General features: G+C 35.2%; 1 protein-coding gene across 5 annotated transcripts in view; it reads left to right on the top strand.

Annotated features, from left to right (window-relative positions):
- The window catches only part of LOC150097846 (uncharacterized), a 452,334-nt gene that overhangs the window by 209,311 nt on the left and 224,877 nt on the right, over positions 1-18,146 (top strand). For all 5 annotated transcript variants that reach the window (XM_090406149.1, XM_090406148.1, XM_090406147.1 and 2 more), the window contains exon 9: positions 7,600-7,727. In XM_090406149.1, coding sequence (XP_090262275.1) covers positions 7,600-7,727 — 128 coding nt within the window. The remainder of the gene's footprint in view (positions 1-7,599; positions 7,728-18,146) is intronic.

Here is an 18,146-nt window from a genome sequence, read left to right as displayed (position 1 = left end):
GAGCATTTTTTATATCACTCACCAACTTGGTCACTCTTCTCTGAACCCTCTCCACAGCCTCCTCATCTCCAAGGAATCCAGGTGACCAGACCTGAGCACAGTAATCCAAATGTGGAAGTATCAATGCTTTATAAAGGGGAATAATAACCTCTTTATCTCTGGATGTCAGTGTGTTCCTCAACAACCAAGTAATCCTATGTGCAATCTTGGACACCTTAGCAATGTGTCCTCTGAACTTCATCTCCCTATCTATCAATACCCCTAAGTCCCTAGCCTCATCAATCTCTTGGAGTACCTTTCCATCGATGTAGTACACAGCTGGTAATCTTTTACCAGCTGTGTACACATACTAGTAATGAATGTATCTGAGAGATACATTCATTACTAGTATGTGCTAAAATGTGATAAAATTGTAAATATAATACATGATGGTTTATTTATTTTCAGTTACAATCTAGAAATTATTGAACAAAGAAAAAACAACAACAAATAAACCAATATATACTGACATCGGAGTTTGCTGTATCTCTCAGATACAATTTATTATCAAATATCACTTTCACATTTGACGCTATCATTCTCATCATCAGACTCTAGTAACATTCACTGAATCTGTTCAACATCTGATGGATTATCCAAATATATCTTTCCAGCCATTTTCAATGGTAAATTAAAAAAAAACAACTAAACCAATGCTATACTGACATCGGAGTTCGCAGTATCTCTCAGATACAATTTACTATCAAATATCACAAACCTTTACATAACACATATTAAGCCAAAACTGACTGCATAAACAGTGTGGAATATCACTCGTAATATATGCATGCACAGCTAGTCATGACCTCCAAGCTATACACTGGATATGTGTAAGAATATTTATATTAAAATTTGTTTGTATCTGTCAGATCAGCCATGATCTCCACAGGGTTAAAGTTTGCAGTTATGAAGTTCAGATTGGTATGAAGTTCCCCTATTTTATCCACTGATGGCCATGGAGGAAGTGAAAAACCCTTAATTATTCATTTTGTTTGTTTTGTTCATTCATATATTTTATTTCTTAGGTCTGAAAAAGATATTTTTATTTTTTGAAAAAAATATTTTTTTACATATCAAAGTATTAAAAGGCACTGGATATTTAAAAAAACAAAACAAAAAAACTTGCATATCCATAATGCAGTGAAGATTACTCTTTCTGACCATAATGACAGAGTAAAATATAATGTATAATGTAAACCAGCTCTCTTTATGTGACTCCCACTCATGAAAAGTTGTAAACAACATAGTACATTCAGTGTTGGAAAGCTGAAATGACATGTCATTTCAGCTTTCCAAGTGGTAAGTAAAGTCATGCACTTTGATCAGAGAAGATAGAATGAGATTTATTACATTGGAGGAATGTTCTTGGGATGGAAGAGGCAAGGATTTGGATTTTTTGGAAGCTGAAATTGAGTGGAGTCTTTACAACTCTTTTATAATGTGATAGGTTGTGATAGTTCCACTGCATAAGGCACTAATCAGGCCACAGCTGGATTTTTGTGGACAGATCTATAAACCTTTGTCTTGGTGATAAATCAATTATTAGAAGAGAGTGTGTAGAGAAGAGTGACTATTTCAGGAATCAGGAATCAACATTACAGATTTCAAGAATCTGGAATGTTGAGTATAGGGGCAGATTGAAGAAATGTGGTCTAGCGCTTGATAGATAGGAGAAGAGATGATCTGTTTGAGACAATATAAAATGGTGAGTAGAGTCTAAATATAGAGGAGATATCGTACACAGTAGTAGGTGATAGGAGAACGAGAAGTCATTCCTGTATAAGGTCATGTGAATTAAGGAATTGAGCTTTTTTGCATGGCAAGTGGTGATTGAGTGAAATCCATTGCCAGAGTTTGTAGTGAATTGTCCAACTCCTGAATGTTTTCATGTCAAGGTATAAGCATTGTAGAGTGTGAGTGTTTGGTTTTCTGCAAAGAGTCTTCTAACTTCATGGAGTCCACGAAAATAATGCTAAATGCTAATACTGCTATTAGATGTACTGAACAGAGATTTTTATAAATTAGTTCAAAAATTTCAAGCTTTTTATATCCCCCCAAAACATCATTAATTTCCAAAGATATCTAGGGATGTAAAATTTACTGTTTGTGTGGCAGAACTTAAATTGATCAAGCTGGAAAAAAATTAAAATTTCAGTGGGTACACACTGCTTACAGTTAAAGATAAGTTGAATTGCTAAATATATTGCTGATAACAGTGAAACAGATTGATCCATTAAAGTGGCTCAGTCATACATTTGCCTGAATAGGAATCATTGACATAATTTTTCATACAGATATTCAGAAATCTTTTGTCTCATCTTTCAGCATAGCTTGAACTAAACTAGGCTAAAATCCATTTGTCAGCTATTCAAAAGGAATAAGAATTATGCATACTAACCGCTTTTAGTTTCTGAATTGTTATGTCAATTTTCTTTTAGATTCATCTATTTCAGGTCATTTAGTAGATCTTTGATGTGTTTATGCATTGATCTTAACTAAGGCATTCTTACTGTGTTAATTTGTAATTCCTCTTTTTTTTTTTCCTGTTATTTTTGTTTGAAGCTTTTATTTTACTAATATTTCATCTTCCATTCTGTGGAAGATGAAATTGATCATACCATCATAGGTTAACTTTGCATCTGTCTTTTGGAATATATTTAATGACAAATTTTTGCTGTGTTAGTTTTTAATTTATTTTACTATTGGATGTAGCTGATCAGTTTCTAACTTTTATATATTTATGAACTGCTGTATATCTGTCTCTGATAGCTGCTTTATTTCTAATTCAGATCTGATTATCATTCTTGATATGTACTCTGATGGGATGTGCAAAATTATTATTATTTCTGATTATATATTATCACTTGGCTATGCTACTGATTATAAATTGGGTTTTATCCTTTATCCAAGTGTAAGCAAACAAAGTTTGCATCTGAAGTACTTTTAGGACTGGGGCAACTCGTGGTAAAGGTGATATAAGTTCTCATCACTTTCCTTAGTATCTCTAATGCAAAGCAGATCTCCTTACGGACATGTATAATGCTATGCATTAAGTGAAAAAATTTTCATAAACTTATCTCTAATCCAGAGAATTTTAAAAAATAGGGTGTGACACTCTTTGGAAACTCGTATAGGTAAATATGACTTCTCCATTACTTCCACCTTAGTATCACCACCTCTGGGTCTGGCTCCAACTGATGAGACCTCAGTAAAGGTAGAAACTGGTCTGGGTAGTGGCCCTTCCCTTAATGCATAGCATTATACATGTCCACAAGGAGATGGGCTTTGCATTATGGGAGATACTAAGGCAGATGAGAATTTACACCACCTTTGCCACAAGTTGTCCCATTCCTGAAAGTACTTCAGATGCAAACTTTGTTTGCTTATACTTGGATAAAGGATAAAACCCAATATATAATCAGTGGCATAGCCAAGTGAAAAAACTTCCATAAAGTTATCTCTAATACAGAGTATTATTATTATGTGACACCTCCAGGGAGGCCAAAGACTCATTGAGAGAGAGCACCTACTCTACAACTCTGTTTCCACTACTCAATCCACCAACTACAACGAACCACAACTACACCAACATCATCTACTGCTAACCGCCACCATTAGTATTTTTGCAGACAATCACAAACATCCATGCCCACTGTGGGATTTGAACCCACAGCCTTTTGGCTGAAAAGCGGATACGCTATCCACTCGGCCAACCAGGTCGTCAAAGGTTTAGAAAAAGTTCCTCTAGTCGGCAACTAGACTTGAACTTAAGTCTATCTTTGGGCAGTTTAGCGCTGCGAGTGCAACTACCACTTCCACTGAGCTACACAGGCACTTTGTGCCTGTGTAGCTCAGTGGAAGATACTATAATGGTACTACATAATTAAATTTGTTAGCATTAACTTCCTACGGGAAGTTCTCTTTCCAATTTTATTTGTTAGACCTGTAGTATTGCCAGATCTTAATGTTCTAAGGGGCACTAACTGCATCAATCCACCTAGATCTGGATATTCCTCTGGGTCTTTTTGCTGACATTATGAGATCAAACAACCATTTTACTAACCTTTTCTCTCCTATTCTGTTTTTATGTGATTCCCACTCACAAAAGGTTAAGCTTGTAGTACATTGCTGGTACTGTGAGTGAGCTATGGATTTTTTTTATTCTGTTTTTATAATTTTTTTTGTATTTTTTATTTATTTTTCACATAGTCCAGAAACCCTACTCTAGAGATGGACCATGGAACTTTTTTAAGTTATATCGGTCCTCCAATAAGCAAGGCAGTAGCAGATCAGGCAGACAATCACAAACATCCATGCCCACAGTAGGATTCAAACCTATGACCTGTTGGTTTGAGAGCAGATATGCTAAACAGTCGACCAACTAGGCTGGCAGAGTGACCATTTCTACATGAAATTCATTTTTCTCACACATTTTTGAATGTTAGTGATATTTAGTTCCTTTCTGATATCTGAATTTTTAATAATTCTGCCATTAGTTTTTGCAAAGAGCAGGATTTTTCCCCAGGAGCTCTGGAATGAAAACAGGTAAATCAATCAGAAGAATACACATGATTAACAGACATGATGTCCTCATAGTCTTTTTTACCTTTTCACTTTCCACAACCAATTAACAAACAAACAGTTGTTTCCATTCTCAGATTCATAACTTAAAATTGGTTTGAGATTGTCTACTATAATGCTGCTTCCATGTTTTAGTTAATTTTTCTCTTATTTTATTTATTTCTTTTTTATATATTGATCCCATACATGAATGGTTGGGGCCTATAAGCACGTCAGTGTTGTGTGTGGAGTGCAGATTGAAGAGTTGTAGGTTGTAGTTGTTTGTCATGAGGAAGGTATTCCAGAGGAGGGAGATACACAGAATAAAATAGGAAGAGTAGAAGTAGGTTCAGTGTAATTGCAGTTGCACAGTAAAGGGATACTGGGCAGGTGCAACAGAAAGTGGAGGAATGATAGCTGTGACCATGCAAGTACCTATAGAATAGACAGCGCTGAAATGCTGCACCTGAGAGATTAGAGGTTGAAGTGAATCTGTAACAGAAGGATTGTCTATGAGCCTAATTGCTTATCTCTGGACTGCATCAAGGATTTTAAGGAACATTTTAGGTGCACTGCCCTAAATGTGAGCAGTATTCTAAACATGGACAGATTTGAGATTTGTATATAGTTAAGAGTTGGTTAAGTGTAAAATACTCTTGAACTAAAGAAAATGCTAAGTTTCTTGCATGCTGTAGAAGCTATTGATGTGTGTGTTTATGCTAGGAAAGACTGGAGTTAGTCCAAGTAGAGAGAGAGATCTGATCTTGTCCGGTGATTTGTGTATTACTGAGAGTAAAGGTAGATAAGCTGAGATCTCTTTTGCAGGAGAAAAGGCAAGACTGTGCTTTGACTAAGGTTGTCCTCACTCCTATTGAAAAATAGTATGTAGATCAATGTTTAAGGTGCTAGTTATAGATAATCTTGTAGCCTGGGGATGTCAGAGTACTGCATGATTTGTGAAATGAATAGGATGAGTGGAGAGCACTATCATCTACAAAACTGTGGACAGGATTAGTGGTTGGAAGTTTTTTCCCCCACTTGGTTAGACTATAATGAATTTAGTTTAATTCTTTATCTAAGTGTAAGCAAACAAAGTTTGTGTCTGAATTATCTTCAGGACTGAGGCAACTCATGATAAAGGTGGACTAAGATCTCATCACTTGTCTTAGTATCTCCCATAATGCAAAGCACATCTCCTTGCGGACATGTATAATGCTATGCATTAAGGCAAGGGCCACTACCCAGACCAGTTTCGACCTTTATTGAGGTCTTGTCAGTGGAAGCCAGACCCAGAGGTGATGATACTAAGGTGGAAGTAATGGAGAAGTCATATTTACCTATACCAGTCCTGAAGATACTTCAGGCGCAAACTTTGTTTGCTTACACTTGGATAAAAGATTAAACTAAATTTATTATAATCTAACCAAGTGGGAAAAAAAAACTTCCAACATCTTTCTCTAAATCCAGAGTAATTTAATAATAAGGTGAGACACCTTTTGGCAACTCGTATAGGTAAATATGACTTCTCCATTACTTCCATCTTAGTATCACCACCTCTGGGTCTGGCTCCCACTGATGAGACCTCAACAGAGGTCAAAACCGGTCTGGGTAGTGGCCCTTTCCGTAATGCATAGCATTATACATGTCTTCAAGGAGATGTGCTTTGCATTATCGGAGATACTAAGACAAGCGATGAGAGCTTAGTCCACCTTTACCATGAGTTGCCTCAGTCCTGAAGATACTTCAGATGTAATTACACTTGGATAAAGGATTAAACTAAATTTAGGATTAGTGGTTATTGTGAGTAGGCATATATGTACAGGAGAAAGATAAAGTTATTGAAAAATTTTTCCACTTGGTTATACTATAAATTAAAGATACCGAGAAATTATATACTTAGTTTAATCCTTTATCCAAGTGTAAGCAAACAAGTTTGCACCCAAACTATTTTCAGGACTTGGGCAACTCGTGTAAAGAAGCTAATGACCTCACATCACTTGCCTTAGTATCCCATAAGGTCGAAACCAGTCTGGGTAGTGACCCTTCCCATAATGCATATCATTATGCATGCCCACACGGAGATGTGCTTTGCATTATGGGAGATGCTAAGGCAAAGATGAGAACTTATACCACCTTTACCACGAGTTGCCCCAATCCTGAAAGTACTTCAGGCACAATCTTTGTTTGCTGACACTTGGATAAAGGATAAAACCCAATATATAATTAGTAGCATAGCCAAGTGAACAAACTTCCATAAATAATATCATATAATTGTTTTACTTTTTTTAGCAATGGTTGATTTTGAATAAATGAAAAGGAAAGGATACTAAATGTATTATGATGATGCCTTATTTCTTGTAAGATAGAAGTGCCTTAAATTTAATATCTAATAGTACTGTTTTCTTGAAAAATAACAGGCTAATGTGGAGAAAAATTGTTGATAGGACATTAACAATTTGAACTTAATCATGGTATCCTGACATCACTTGAGGGTGTGTGTGTGTGTGTGTGTGTAATATAATATATATATAAAGTTGGGAATTTGATTATATTACATTTCCAACTGAACAAAGCTAACAGCTATTTAATTTATTCAGTAAGTGCCTGCTTGTTGATAACTGTTATTACTAAGCAGGCAGTAAATGAATGAAAAAAATTATATATTTTTCTCCTGTCTAAGTGACTGTATTCCTGTAAATTTTGAATTTTAAGTAAATGATCAACTTGGGTGCATTTTGTATTAAAATCAAGGATTTCATAATAAATAAACTGAAGCATATCCAACACATTGTCTAGTTAGTTGGGGGGGGAAATGGAATTCATTGTGAAGTTTAAGGTAAATTCAAAATAATAAATCCCAAGTGTTATATTATCAGATTAATTGGATTTTTAATACTGTGTTTTTGTATTAAAATTATTATTATTTCTTAATATTGTGGTGAATTCAGTGAGCATTTTCAATGCCCAATTTAACATAACTGTTTTTTTTTTTTTTTAAAGAAAATTTCTTAGGGCTTGGCATTGTTAGTGTGGAAGAGTTATTAAAAAATCCTAGTCAAAGACAGATTATATCCTTACAGTCACGTCCACTAGAAAATGATGACATTACTGGAACCTTAACAGTTGAGGTTAGTGTCAAGTCCACTTGGTTTTTATAAATTTTTTTTTTTTGACCCGGTTTATCAAAGAATTTTCCAACATGATCCAACAAATTAGATTATATATAATAGCTGCTAAATCTTATAAAATTTATATAAATGGCTGAAGTCTTATGCCAGCAGAGTGCTGCAGCAGAGAACTACCATAATTTGTCTTAATATCTCATCATCATCAAATTCCTGATATATACCCTCAAAGGGTTACAGGATATGATAGAACTACATGAAAAATTTACATCATTACTAACTTCCTATCTACAATTTTCCTCCAAATCAGTCTGTTAAATGTCAAGACTGCAATATTACCAGGTCTTATATTTCTGTCTTCTAAGGCACTTTTTACTGTATCAATCCACCTATATCTTCCTCTGGGTCATTTTCCTGCCAACCTGACAGAGAACACTTGTTTTGCAAATCTTTCCTCTCCCATTCTGCTTAAATGACCATACGACCTGAGATTAGCTTTGCTAATGCATTCCTGGATGCTGACAGTATCAAGTTCTTTCCTAATTTTTAATATGATATTGCCATTGATGGCATCTGTTCATTCCCCTAATCTTTCTCAGGACTCATATCTGTGGTCTCTAGTCTTTTTGTCAAGTGTTTTACTTCTAACCAAGCTATCAGATCCATAAGTTAAAATTGGTTTAAACACTGTCTTGTATGCAGCAAATTTAGCATTTTGGCTAATTTTTCTCTTATTCCATATAAATTTATTCAGTTGACTTCCTACCATACCAGCATTGTTGTGATTCTGTTGTCTATTTCCATATTTAACTTGCCATCTTCACTAAAAATTGTGCCTAAGTAGCTGAAATGTTTTACTTGTTCTATAAGTTCTCCATTCACAAGTTGATATTTTGATATTTTCAGTGTTTTTGGCTGTTTTCATTGTCTTTGTCTTTTTAATGCTGACCTTCATACCCTATCTATTACAACAGTTATTCAATTTAGTATAACATCATCTCATAAAGCAAAGAGCTGAGATGAACATCTCCAATTTTAATATCAGGTTTAATACCACTTTCCTTCATAATGTGATCCATACAGATAATGAATAAGAGAGGGGATAATGTACATCCTTGTCTGACACCAGATTTAATATAAAACATTCTTCCTATACTGGAATTCTAACTGCTGACTTACAACTCAAATAAAGACTTTGCTTGATATAATGATCCATTAACACCATATAACTGTAGCCTTTGGAATAGCTTCTCTCTCTTGGCACCTTGTCATATGCCTTTTCCAGATCTACAAAACTTAAATACAGATCTTTGTTATATTCCCATGATTTCTCAACTGTCTACTATCTGTCGTAAAGTGGAATTTGATCCTCACAGCCTCTATTTGACCTGAATCCAGCTTGTTCTTCACCAAGCTTTTCTTCCATAATCCTTCTCAACCATTTCTCTCATGGTAAGTATACTTGCATATATCTTACCAGGAACACTCAGTAATGAAATGCCTCTGTAACTCTCACATTCAGTTTTTTCCCCATTTTATATGGTACTATGAGAGCTCTACTCCAATCATCTGGAATTCGTCCCTCTGTCCAGGCCTTCTGAACTATGCAGTGCAGCCATTGTAAGACTTTTATACCTCTATACTTGAGCATTTCGGTCAAATATCATCTACTCATGCTGCCTTTCTACATTTCTGGCTTTTGATGGCTTTTTCTACTTCAAATATGGATATATATTCCTGACTGCATGCCTGCTGAGTGTTTTTTACCAGTGTGCTATCATTGCTTGTTTCATTTAGCAGTTTTACAAAGTAATTACTCCATACTTCAAGGATATCCTTGTCTCCTGTTTTCATGTCACCTTTATCATCTCTAATTCCTTTTACAGCATTCTTTCCTCCATTTCTGAGCTTCTTCAACAACCTCCAGAATATCTTGCCACTTTGATATTTATTTTCTATGTTCTTACCAAAGTCTTCCCATGACATTTTGTTTAGCCAGTTTTACATAGTGTTTAGCTTTCTCACATTTGTCTCTGTATTCTCAAAGCGCACAAGCTGACTTATTTGCTAGGAACTTTTGATATGCTTTCTTCTTTATCTTCACTGTCTCTTTAACTTCCTTTGTCCACCATGGAGTTCTGATTTTTCTATTCTTGCACACAACCTCACCACATCCCTCTCTGGCTGAATCAATCAGTATTTTTTTCAGTGCTCGCCACTGAATCTCTGAGGTTTGGTTCCTGCTCTCAAACTCTTTAATTTTTTATAATAAATTTAGTTTAATCCTTTATTCAAGTGTGAGCAAACAAAGTTTGTGCCTGAAAATATCTTCAGGACTGGGGTAAGGTGGTAAAACACCGGGAAACTCGTAGCAAAGGTGGATCAAGCTAACATCATTCCTATCTCAGTATCTCCCATAATGCAAAACACATCTCCTTGTATAATGTTATGCATTAAGGGAATTGCCGCTACCCAGACTAGTTTCGACCTTTATTGAGGTCTCTTTAGTGGGAGCCAGGTCCAGAAGTGGAGATACCAGGAAGAAGCAATAGCGAGGCCATCTTTACCTATAGGAGTTGCCAAAAGGTGTGCCACCTTTTTATTAAATTACTCTGGATTTAGAGAAAGATGTTGAAAGTTTATTTTTCACTTGGTGCATAACATTATACATATCCGCAAGGAGATGTGTTTTGCATTATGGGAGATACTGAGATAGGAGTGATGTTAGCTTGGTCCACTTTTGCTACGAGTTGCCCGGTGTTGTACTACCTTACCCCAGTCCTGAAGATATTTTCAGGTGCAAAATTTGTTTGCTCACACTTGGATAAAGGTTTAAACTAAATTTATTATAGTCTAACCAAGTGAAAAATAAATTGTCAACATCTTTAATTTTTTCTTGAATAATATTTGTGTATTTTAGTCTACAGTTCACATCTGAGAGCTGCTCCCCTTTATTCTCTTTAAAACTTTTTTACATGTGGTTGAACCATGGAATGCATTGCCTGATGGAGTGGTGAGAGCAAGAATAGTCAATGAGTTCAAGGAGTGGTATGATAGACTTTGTGTTTCTTAGGGAAGGACCTACCACGATGAGTCTTTTGACTCCATGGAGGCCTGAATAATAATAATAATGTTCTTCTTTTCAATATGAAATTCAATATTTTATCCTGCTCAAGACTAAATAGTGATCACTTCCAATTTCAAATCCTCTGTACACTCTGGTGTCCTGCATTTGTGGGAAAACATCACTATCAACAATAATCAATGAGACTTTTCTTATTCCTTGCCTCTCCATGTGAATTTGTGCTCATTTTTATGTTGGAACATTGTATTAGTAATAACCAGTCCATGTCCTCAGCAGAAATCCAACAGGCATTTGCCATTATTATTAGCTTTGCTCTTTTCTCCAAATTTTTCCAAACTATTTTTGTGTCTGACAATCATTTCCTGCTCTGCTATTTCGATCTTCAACAAGGACCAACTTTTCCTTTTTCATTGTGTAAGCTGCTTTCTCTAAAGCCTCAAAAAATTCCTCCACTTCTACCGTAGTAGAACCTTCTGTGGGACCATAGGCACAAATAAGACTCATTGTCCAGTTCCCCATTCTGATGTTCTGCCCACATCACTCTACTTGAGACTGCCTGCCATTCAAGAAGATTAGCCTTGTATTTAGTGTTGAATACAATGGCTACTCCTTCTTTTCCTTGATTGTCATTGCCTGAATATAACATTTTGTATTTATTGCTCAGAAAGATCTCACCAGTTTTTGTCTTTTTTGTTTGTCACCCCTATTATGTTGATCTGGTCCTCAGCTAGCTCCATTTCTTAGCTATTCAGGTTTCTTATGTTGATAGTACCGATCTTGAACTCTGGTAATGTTGAGTTGGGGTAGGTTTTAGAATTTGTTCCAGTAGCTGACTTCTTGCTGTTTGCCCTGGTTCCCTGGGGAAAACAATGGGGGCCTTATTTAACCGGGTGATGCCTATCCGGCATGAAATTCTGTCATGTTGTACCATCATTTGAAATTTTGGTTGAAGCCAATAAGAATATAATTTGGTCAGCTAAATTCCAAATTGCCAGACCATCCTCATCCTTTCAGTATCCAGGTTGATACCTAACAGGGTATGCCACGAGAAGGTGAGAATTGAACATTGAGTCAGAAGCCCTGGTTGGTTCTCCACATACCTTTGAAGGCTATGTGGAGGTCTCCTCTCAGTTATATAGCTTTGATTCTTAAGCACCCAGTCTTAATATCTGTGTATTTTCAAATTTTGAATATCTACTCCTGGAATCCATTTACCCAACTCAGGTTGGCATTAGTCATCTTTATTTTGTTACCATGAACTGTATCACACACACATGCATATATATATATACTCAGGGTGTTTCAAATTAAAGTTCCCCTGCTCATAGCAACCTTTAGACAGAACCAGCAAATGAAATGCCCTCAAACTTATTGAGTACCCTAACCAGATCATGAGGAAGAGATTTTGTCAATTGAAAAAAATTAGTTCAAAAAATGACCAATAGGGCAAATATGGCACTGTGAGTGGGGGAAAAAATTACAATTATGTGAACTGGATCCTTTCCTTTAGTGTTACATGGTTATCAGCATTCATTTTAGACAAATTATGGACTTTATAACCATGTTAGAAATAATTATTTTAATTTCCTGAAGTTTCAGCCTTCCTATTAAGGTCAACATCTGGAGTACACACACACCCACAGAGAGAGAGAGAGATAATCTATATTACATTTCAGATAGTATGCTAAAGAGACAATGATTTAATCAACAGTTATTCTACTGTCCTGATCTCTAGTGAAAATAAAATAAAATTAAAATAAATAAATTAAATAAAATAACTACATCAAAGCTATATTCTATTAAGACAACATCAGAGAAAAAAATTTTTTGTTTACAGATACTTTTTTAACAGCAGCATGAGAATTGTTATGTTAGATTTAAGATCCTGGATTACCTTTAGTCCTATTTATAATTAACTCTTAGGGAGAAAGGTTATGTGGGTAGAATATGTGCCTTCCATATTCTTGGGATTTTTGATCATCATTATAGTTAAGATTAGGGTGGTTGATAAGAATTTCACAGACTGCCTTAAATTTACCACGTTCATATCATGTTTTGGTGTGATGTAAACAGCAGGTACTTTTCCAGTCAATTCTATTTAAAGTATTCAGGGCATGATCAGAAGGCAAGATTTACCATAATTATTAAATTTAATGTGTTGTTTATGTTCCTTTTTTTCTGATAGGAATTGTGCATCCTGTTTCCCCTGTATAGGGTAAATTACAGGTCAATAAATACGGTATACTCCAGGGTGGGCCTCCGGAGGATGTGGATCCTTGGATGAGTTAAGTAAGTTGTTTAATTTTGCAGGTTTAAAGGTGGCTTTAAGGTTGTATTTCTGTAGTATTCTGTTTATTTTATTAGCTATCCCTTTAATGTATAGCAGGGTTTCTCAAACTTTTTCTATGACGGAACACTTCACAAATCCTGAAATGTTCACGGAACACCTTGGTTATTTTGTAATGTATTAATTAATAATAAATTGGTAATTTAGCTTCTTTTATTGTTAATTAATAATTGATAGGTAATTTAGCTTATTTATTTGTTAATTGATAATTATTAATGATCGATAATTAAATATTAATAATTAATTAAACATCAATTAAACCATAATTAAATTAATTTGTGCTGCTTTTCATTGACATATCCCATTCTGATCACCAAAAATTTATAATATTATAAGTATTTACCAGTGAATGCAGACTTTTTCTCCTGTGTGCTGGTTTTGTAGGTTAGGTAAATATAAATAAAATAAATGAGTAAATCTAAGCATTAAGAAAAAACAATCATTTATTGTCAAATGTTAATTAATAAAAACAAAACACATAAAAATAGTAAAACGGACATTGCAAATTAAGTTCTTAATGACTCTGATGTTTTTAGGTCTTTGAATTACAAATTCTTTTGATATCAGACACAATATCAGAAAGTTGAATTCTTATATTTGGTGTAGCATAGTCTGTTCCTGGACTTTGATTTGGTTGCAGCATAATATGAAAATCCTGCCTCGCATAAATATGTCGTTGTAAAAGGAAGTAAAACAAAAATAGCTAATTTTGATAAGCTTGTCCAGAAATCATTTATTGGCAGTTCCTCGTATTTTTGTTTTAAATCAGAGTCACTAATTAAGTCAATTAGATTTTCATAGTCACTTTCGCTGAAGCCTGCTGGCTTAGCTGTCACTATAAATGGATTCAGAACCCAGGAATTGTCCTCACTGGATTTTGAAAAATATTGCAAAAGGGTTGATTGCAAGTGATGCAAGTGTTCTAAAATTACGTTAGATACTTCTTCATTTACTTTAGAATTTATTTCAGTCAAAAATTCATGCAAGGTGGGAAAACAATCAAAATTATTCTGTTCAACTGTAGAAATCCAGAATTGCAACTTCCTATCAAAAGATGCAATTTTATCTCTTGTATTAAAAATTGTAATATTCTTTCCTTGTAATGATAAGTTAATTTCATTGCACTTTGTAAAAATGTCTGCCAGATCGCAAGACACATACGCAAGACCATGAAGAATTTCTTAATAATTCAATAAAATTTTGTCCTAAATTATGTGACATCAAGAAGACCATTAACTCAGTACGAAGTTCAAAAAGCCTCAATAATGCTTTTCCTCTGGATAGCCATCTCACTTCAGTATGTAATAAAAGTGCATTATTGTGCACTACCCATTTCATCGCACAAAATTTTAAATAATCTGGATTGAAGTGGTCAAGATTTTACATAGTTAATCATTTTTTCGGCTTCATCCAAAATAGTTTTTAAATATGTATGAATTCTTTTTTGTTACTAGTGCTTGTCTATGCAAAACACAACGACTTTTGGTGGCTCTTGTAGCTACTTGCAGGATACGTGTTACAACTCCCTTCATCTTTCCTACCATTGCTTGAACACCATCTGTACAAATATCAATACACTTCTCCCAACCGATTTCCTGTTTTGTAATATAATTATTAATACAGTTGAATATATCTTCTCCGGTAGTTTTTTCTTGTAGATATTTGCACATGACTAAATCTTCTTCAATACTTTTATCAAATATGTAATGAACAAACACTAGTAATACAGCGAGTCCTGCGACATCTGTAGATTCATCCATTTGCAATGAATATTCACTGCAGCCCAAGTCGATGAATTAGCTCTATTTCTATGTCAGCAGAAAGATCTTTGATACGGCGTGATACAGTATCATTTGATAATTGTACTGCATCTATTTTTTTAGCAACCTGCTCATTTAACATGCATGATACAATGTCTTTCACACAAGGCTTAATGAGCGTCTCACCAATTGTATGAGCTTCGCCATGAAGTGCAATGCGGTAACTCACGCGAAAATACGCCTCTGTTGCATTTTAGTTCTAGCAATTGTAGCCATTTGAAGTTTAGATTTTTTGAGTCACGTCGTCTCTTAAAAAATGTATATCTTTTCCTTTGTAATCAGTGTGTTTTGTTTTGAAATGCCTACGAAATTTAGCTGGAGCCAAAGAACTGTTTACTAGTATTTTATTACATAAAACATCAGGAGCATGTGTATTGCCAATACACGTAAATCCATAATTTAAATAACTTTCATGGTACTTCCATTTTGGTCTGTTCTTAGATGACTCTTGTTCTTTAATATTAGCTTTTGAAGAAACCACCGTTTTCAATTCCATCATCATCATCAAATTCCTGCCATGTACCCTCAAGGGGTGTACAGGATATGACAGTACTACATGAAAAAATTTACATCATTACTAACTTCCTATCTACAATTTTCCTCCAAATCAGTCTGTTACTTGTCAAAACTCCAACATTATCAGGCACTTTGTACCGTATCAATCCACCTACATCTTGGTCTTCCTCTGGGTCGTTCTGCTGCCAACCTGGCAGAGAACACTTGTTTTACTAATCTTTCTTCACCCATTCTGTTTAAGTGACCAAACCACCTGAGATTAGTTCTGCTAACGCATTCCTGGATGTTGACGATGTCAAGTTCTTTCCTAATATCCTCGTTTTTAATATGATATTGCCATTGATGCCATCTGTTTACGCCTATAATCTTTCTCCGGACTCTCATATCTGCGGTCTCTAGACCTTGGTCAAGTGTTTTACTTCTGACCCAGCTCTCAGATCCATAAGTTAAAACTGGTTCGAACACTGTCTTGTATACAGCTAATTTAGTGTTCCGACTAATTTCTCTCTTATTCCATATGAATTTATTCAATTGACTTCCTACCATACCAGCTTTGCTGATTCTGTTGTCTATTTCTATATTTAATTTACCATCTTCAGTAAAAATCGTGCCTGAGTAGCTGAAATGTTTCACTTGTTCCACAGGTTCTCCATTCACAACACAGTTGACATTTTCAATGATTCTGCCTATTTTCGTTGTCTTTGTCTTTTTATTGCTGACTTTCATACCATATCTATTACAACAGCTATTCAATTTAGTGAGAGAATCTTGCAGACGTGTAGCAGATTTATTTAGCAGTATAACATCATCTGCATTAAGCAAAGAGCTGAATTTAACATCTCCAGTTTTGATATCAGGTTTAATACCACTTTCCTTCATAATGTGATCCATATAGATAATGAATAACAGAGGGGATAATGTACATCCTTGTCTCACACCAGATTTAACATTAAACCATCTTCCTGTACTTCCTTCAATTCTAACTGCTGACTTACAACTCAAATAAAGACTAAGTATAGCTTGATATAATGCCCCATTGACACCATATTACTGTAGCGTATTGAATAGCTTCTCTCTTGGCACCTTGTCATATGCCTTTTCCAAATCGACAAAACTTAAATATAGATCTCTGTTATATTTCCATGCTTTCTCGACTATTTGTCGTAAAGTGAAGATCTGATCCTGACAGCCTCTATTTGGCCTGAATCCAGCTTCTTCTTCACCAAGCTTTTCTTCCACAATTCTTCTCAACCGTTTCTGAAGTATACTTGCATAGATCTTCCCAGGAACATTCAGTAGGGAAATACCTCTGTAATTCTCACATTCAGTTTTATTTCCCCTTTTATATATGGGTACTATGAGAGCTCTACTCCAATCATCGGGAATTCGTCCCTCTGTCCAGGCTTTCTGAACTATGCAGTGCAGCCACTGTAAGACTTTTATACCACCATACTTCACCATTTCTCGTCGAATATCATCTACCCCTGCTGCCTTTCCACATTTCAAGTCTTTGATGGCTTTTTCTACTTCAAGTATGGATATGTATTCCTGACTGCATGCCTGGTCAGTGTTTTTTACCACTGTGCTGTCATCACTGCTTGTTTCATTCAGCAGTTTTTCAAAGTAATTACTCCATACTTCAAGGATATCTTTTTCTCCTGTTTTCATGTCACCTTTATCATCTCTAACTCCTTTTACAGCACTCTTTCCTCCATTCCTAAGCTTCTTCAACAACCTCCAGAATATTTTGCCACCTTCTTGATATTTATTTCCTATAGTCTTGCCAAAGTCCTCCCATGACTTTTGTTTAGCTAGTTTTACACAGTGTTTAGCATTCTTGCATTTGTCTCTGTATTCTCTAAGAGCACAAGCTGACTTATTTGACAGGAACTTTTGGTATGCTTTTTTCTTTTCCTTCACTGCCTCTCTAACTTCCTGTGTCCACCAGGGAGTTCTGATTTTTTTATCCTTGCACACAACCTCACCACATGCCTCTCTGGCAGAATCAGTCAATGTTTTCTTCAGATTTTGCCACTGAATCTCCAAGGTTTCATTCCTGTTCTCAAACTCTTTCATTTTTTCTTTAATAATCTTTGTGTATTTTAGTCTGCAGTTCACATCTGAGAGCTGCTCAACTTTTATTCGCTTTAAAACTTTCTTACATGTTATTCTTTTCAATATGAAATTCAATTTTATCCTGCTTAAGACTAAATAGTGATCACTTCCAATTTCAAATCCTCTGTACACTCTGGTGTCCTGCACCAGGGAGAAAACATCACTATCAACAATAACATAGTCAATGAGACTTTTCTTATTCCTTGCCTCTTCTCTCCATGTGAATTTGTGCACATTTTTATGTTGGAACATGGTGTTAGTAATAACCAGTCCATGTCCTGAGTAGAAATCCAACAGATATTTGCCATTATTATTAGCTTTGCTCTTTTCTCCAAATTTTCCCAAAATATTTTTGTATGTCTCGCAATCATTTCCTACTCTGCTATTTAGATCCCCAACAAGGACCAACTTTTCCTTTTTCATTGTCTAAGTTGCTTTCTCTAAAGCATCAAAAAATTCCTCCACTTCTACCTTAGTAGAACCTTCTGTGGGACCATAGGCACAAATAAATCTCATTGTCCAGTTCCCTATTCTCATAT

The sequence above is a fragment of the Typopeltis vanoorti genome, chromosome 16 (assembly GCF_054136105.1).
Source record: "Typopeltis vanoorti isolate ZY-2024b chromosome 16, IOZ_Tvanoo_1.0, whole genome shotgun sequence".
NCBI lineage: Eukaryota > Metazoa > Arthropoda > Arachnida > Uropygi > Thelyphonidae > Typopeltis > Typopeltis vanoorti.
This window is presented reverse-complemented; position numbering and strand designations above follow the sequence as displayed.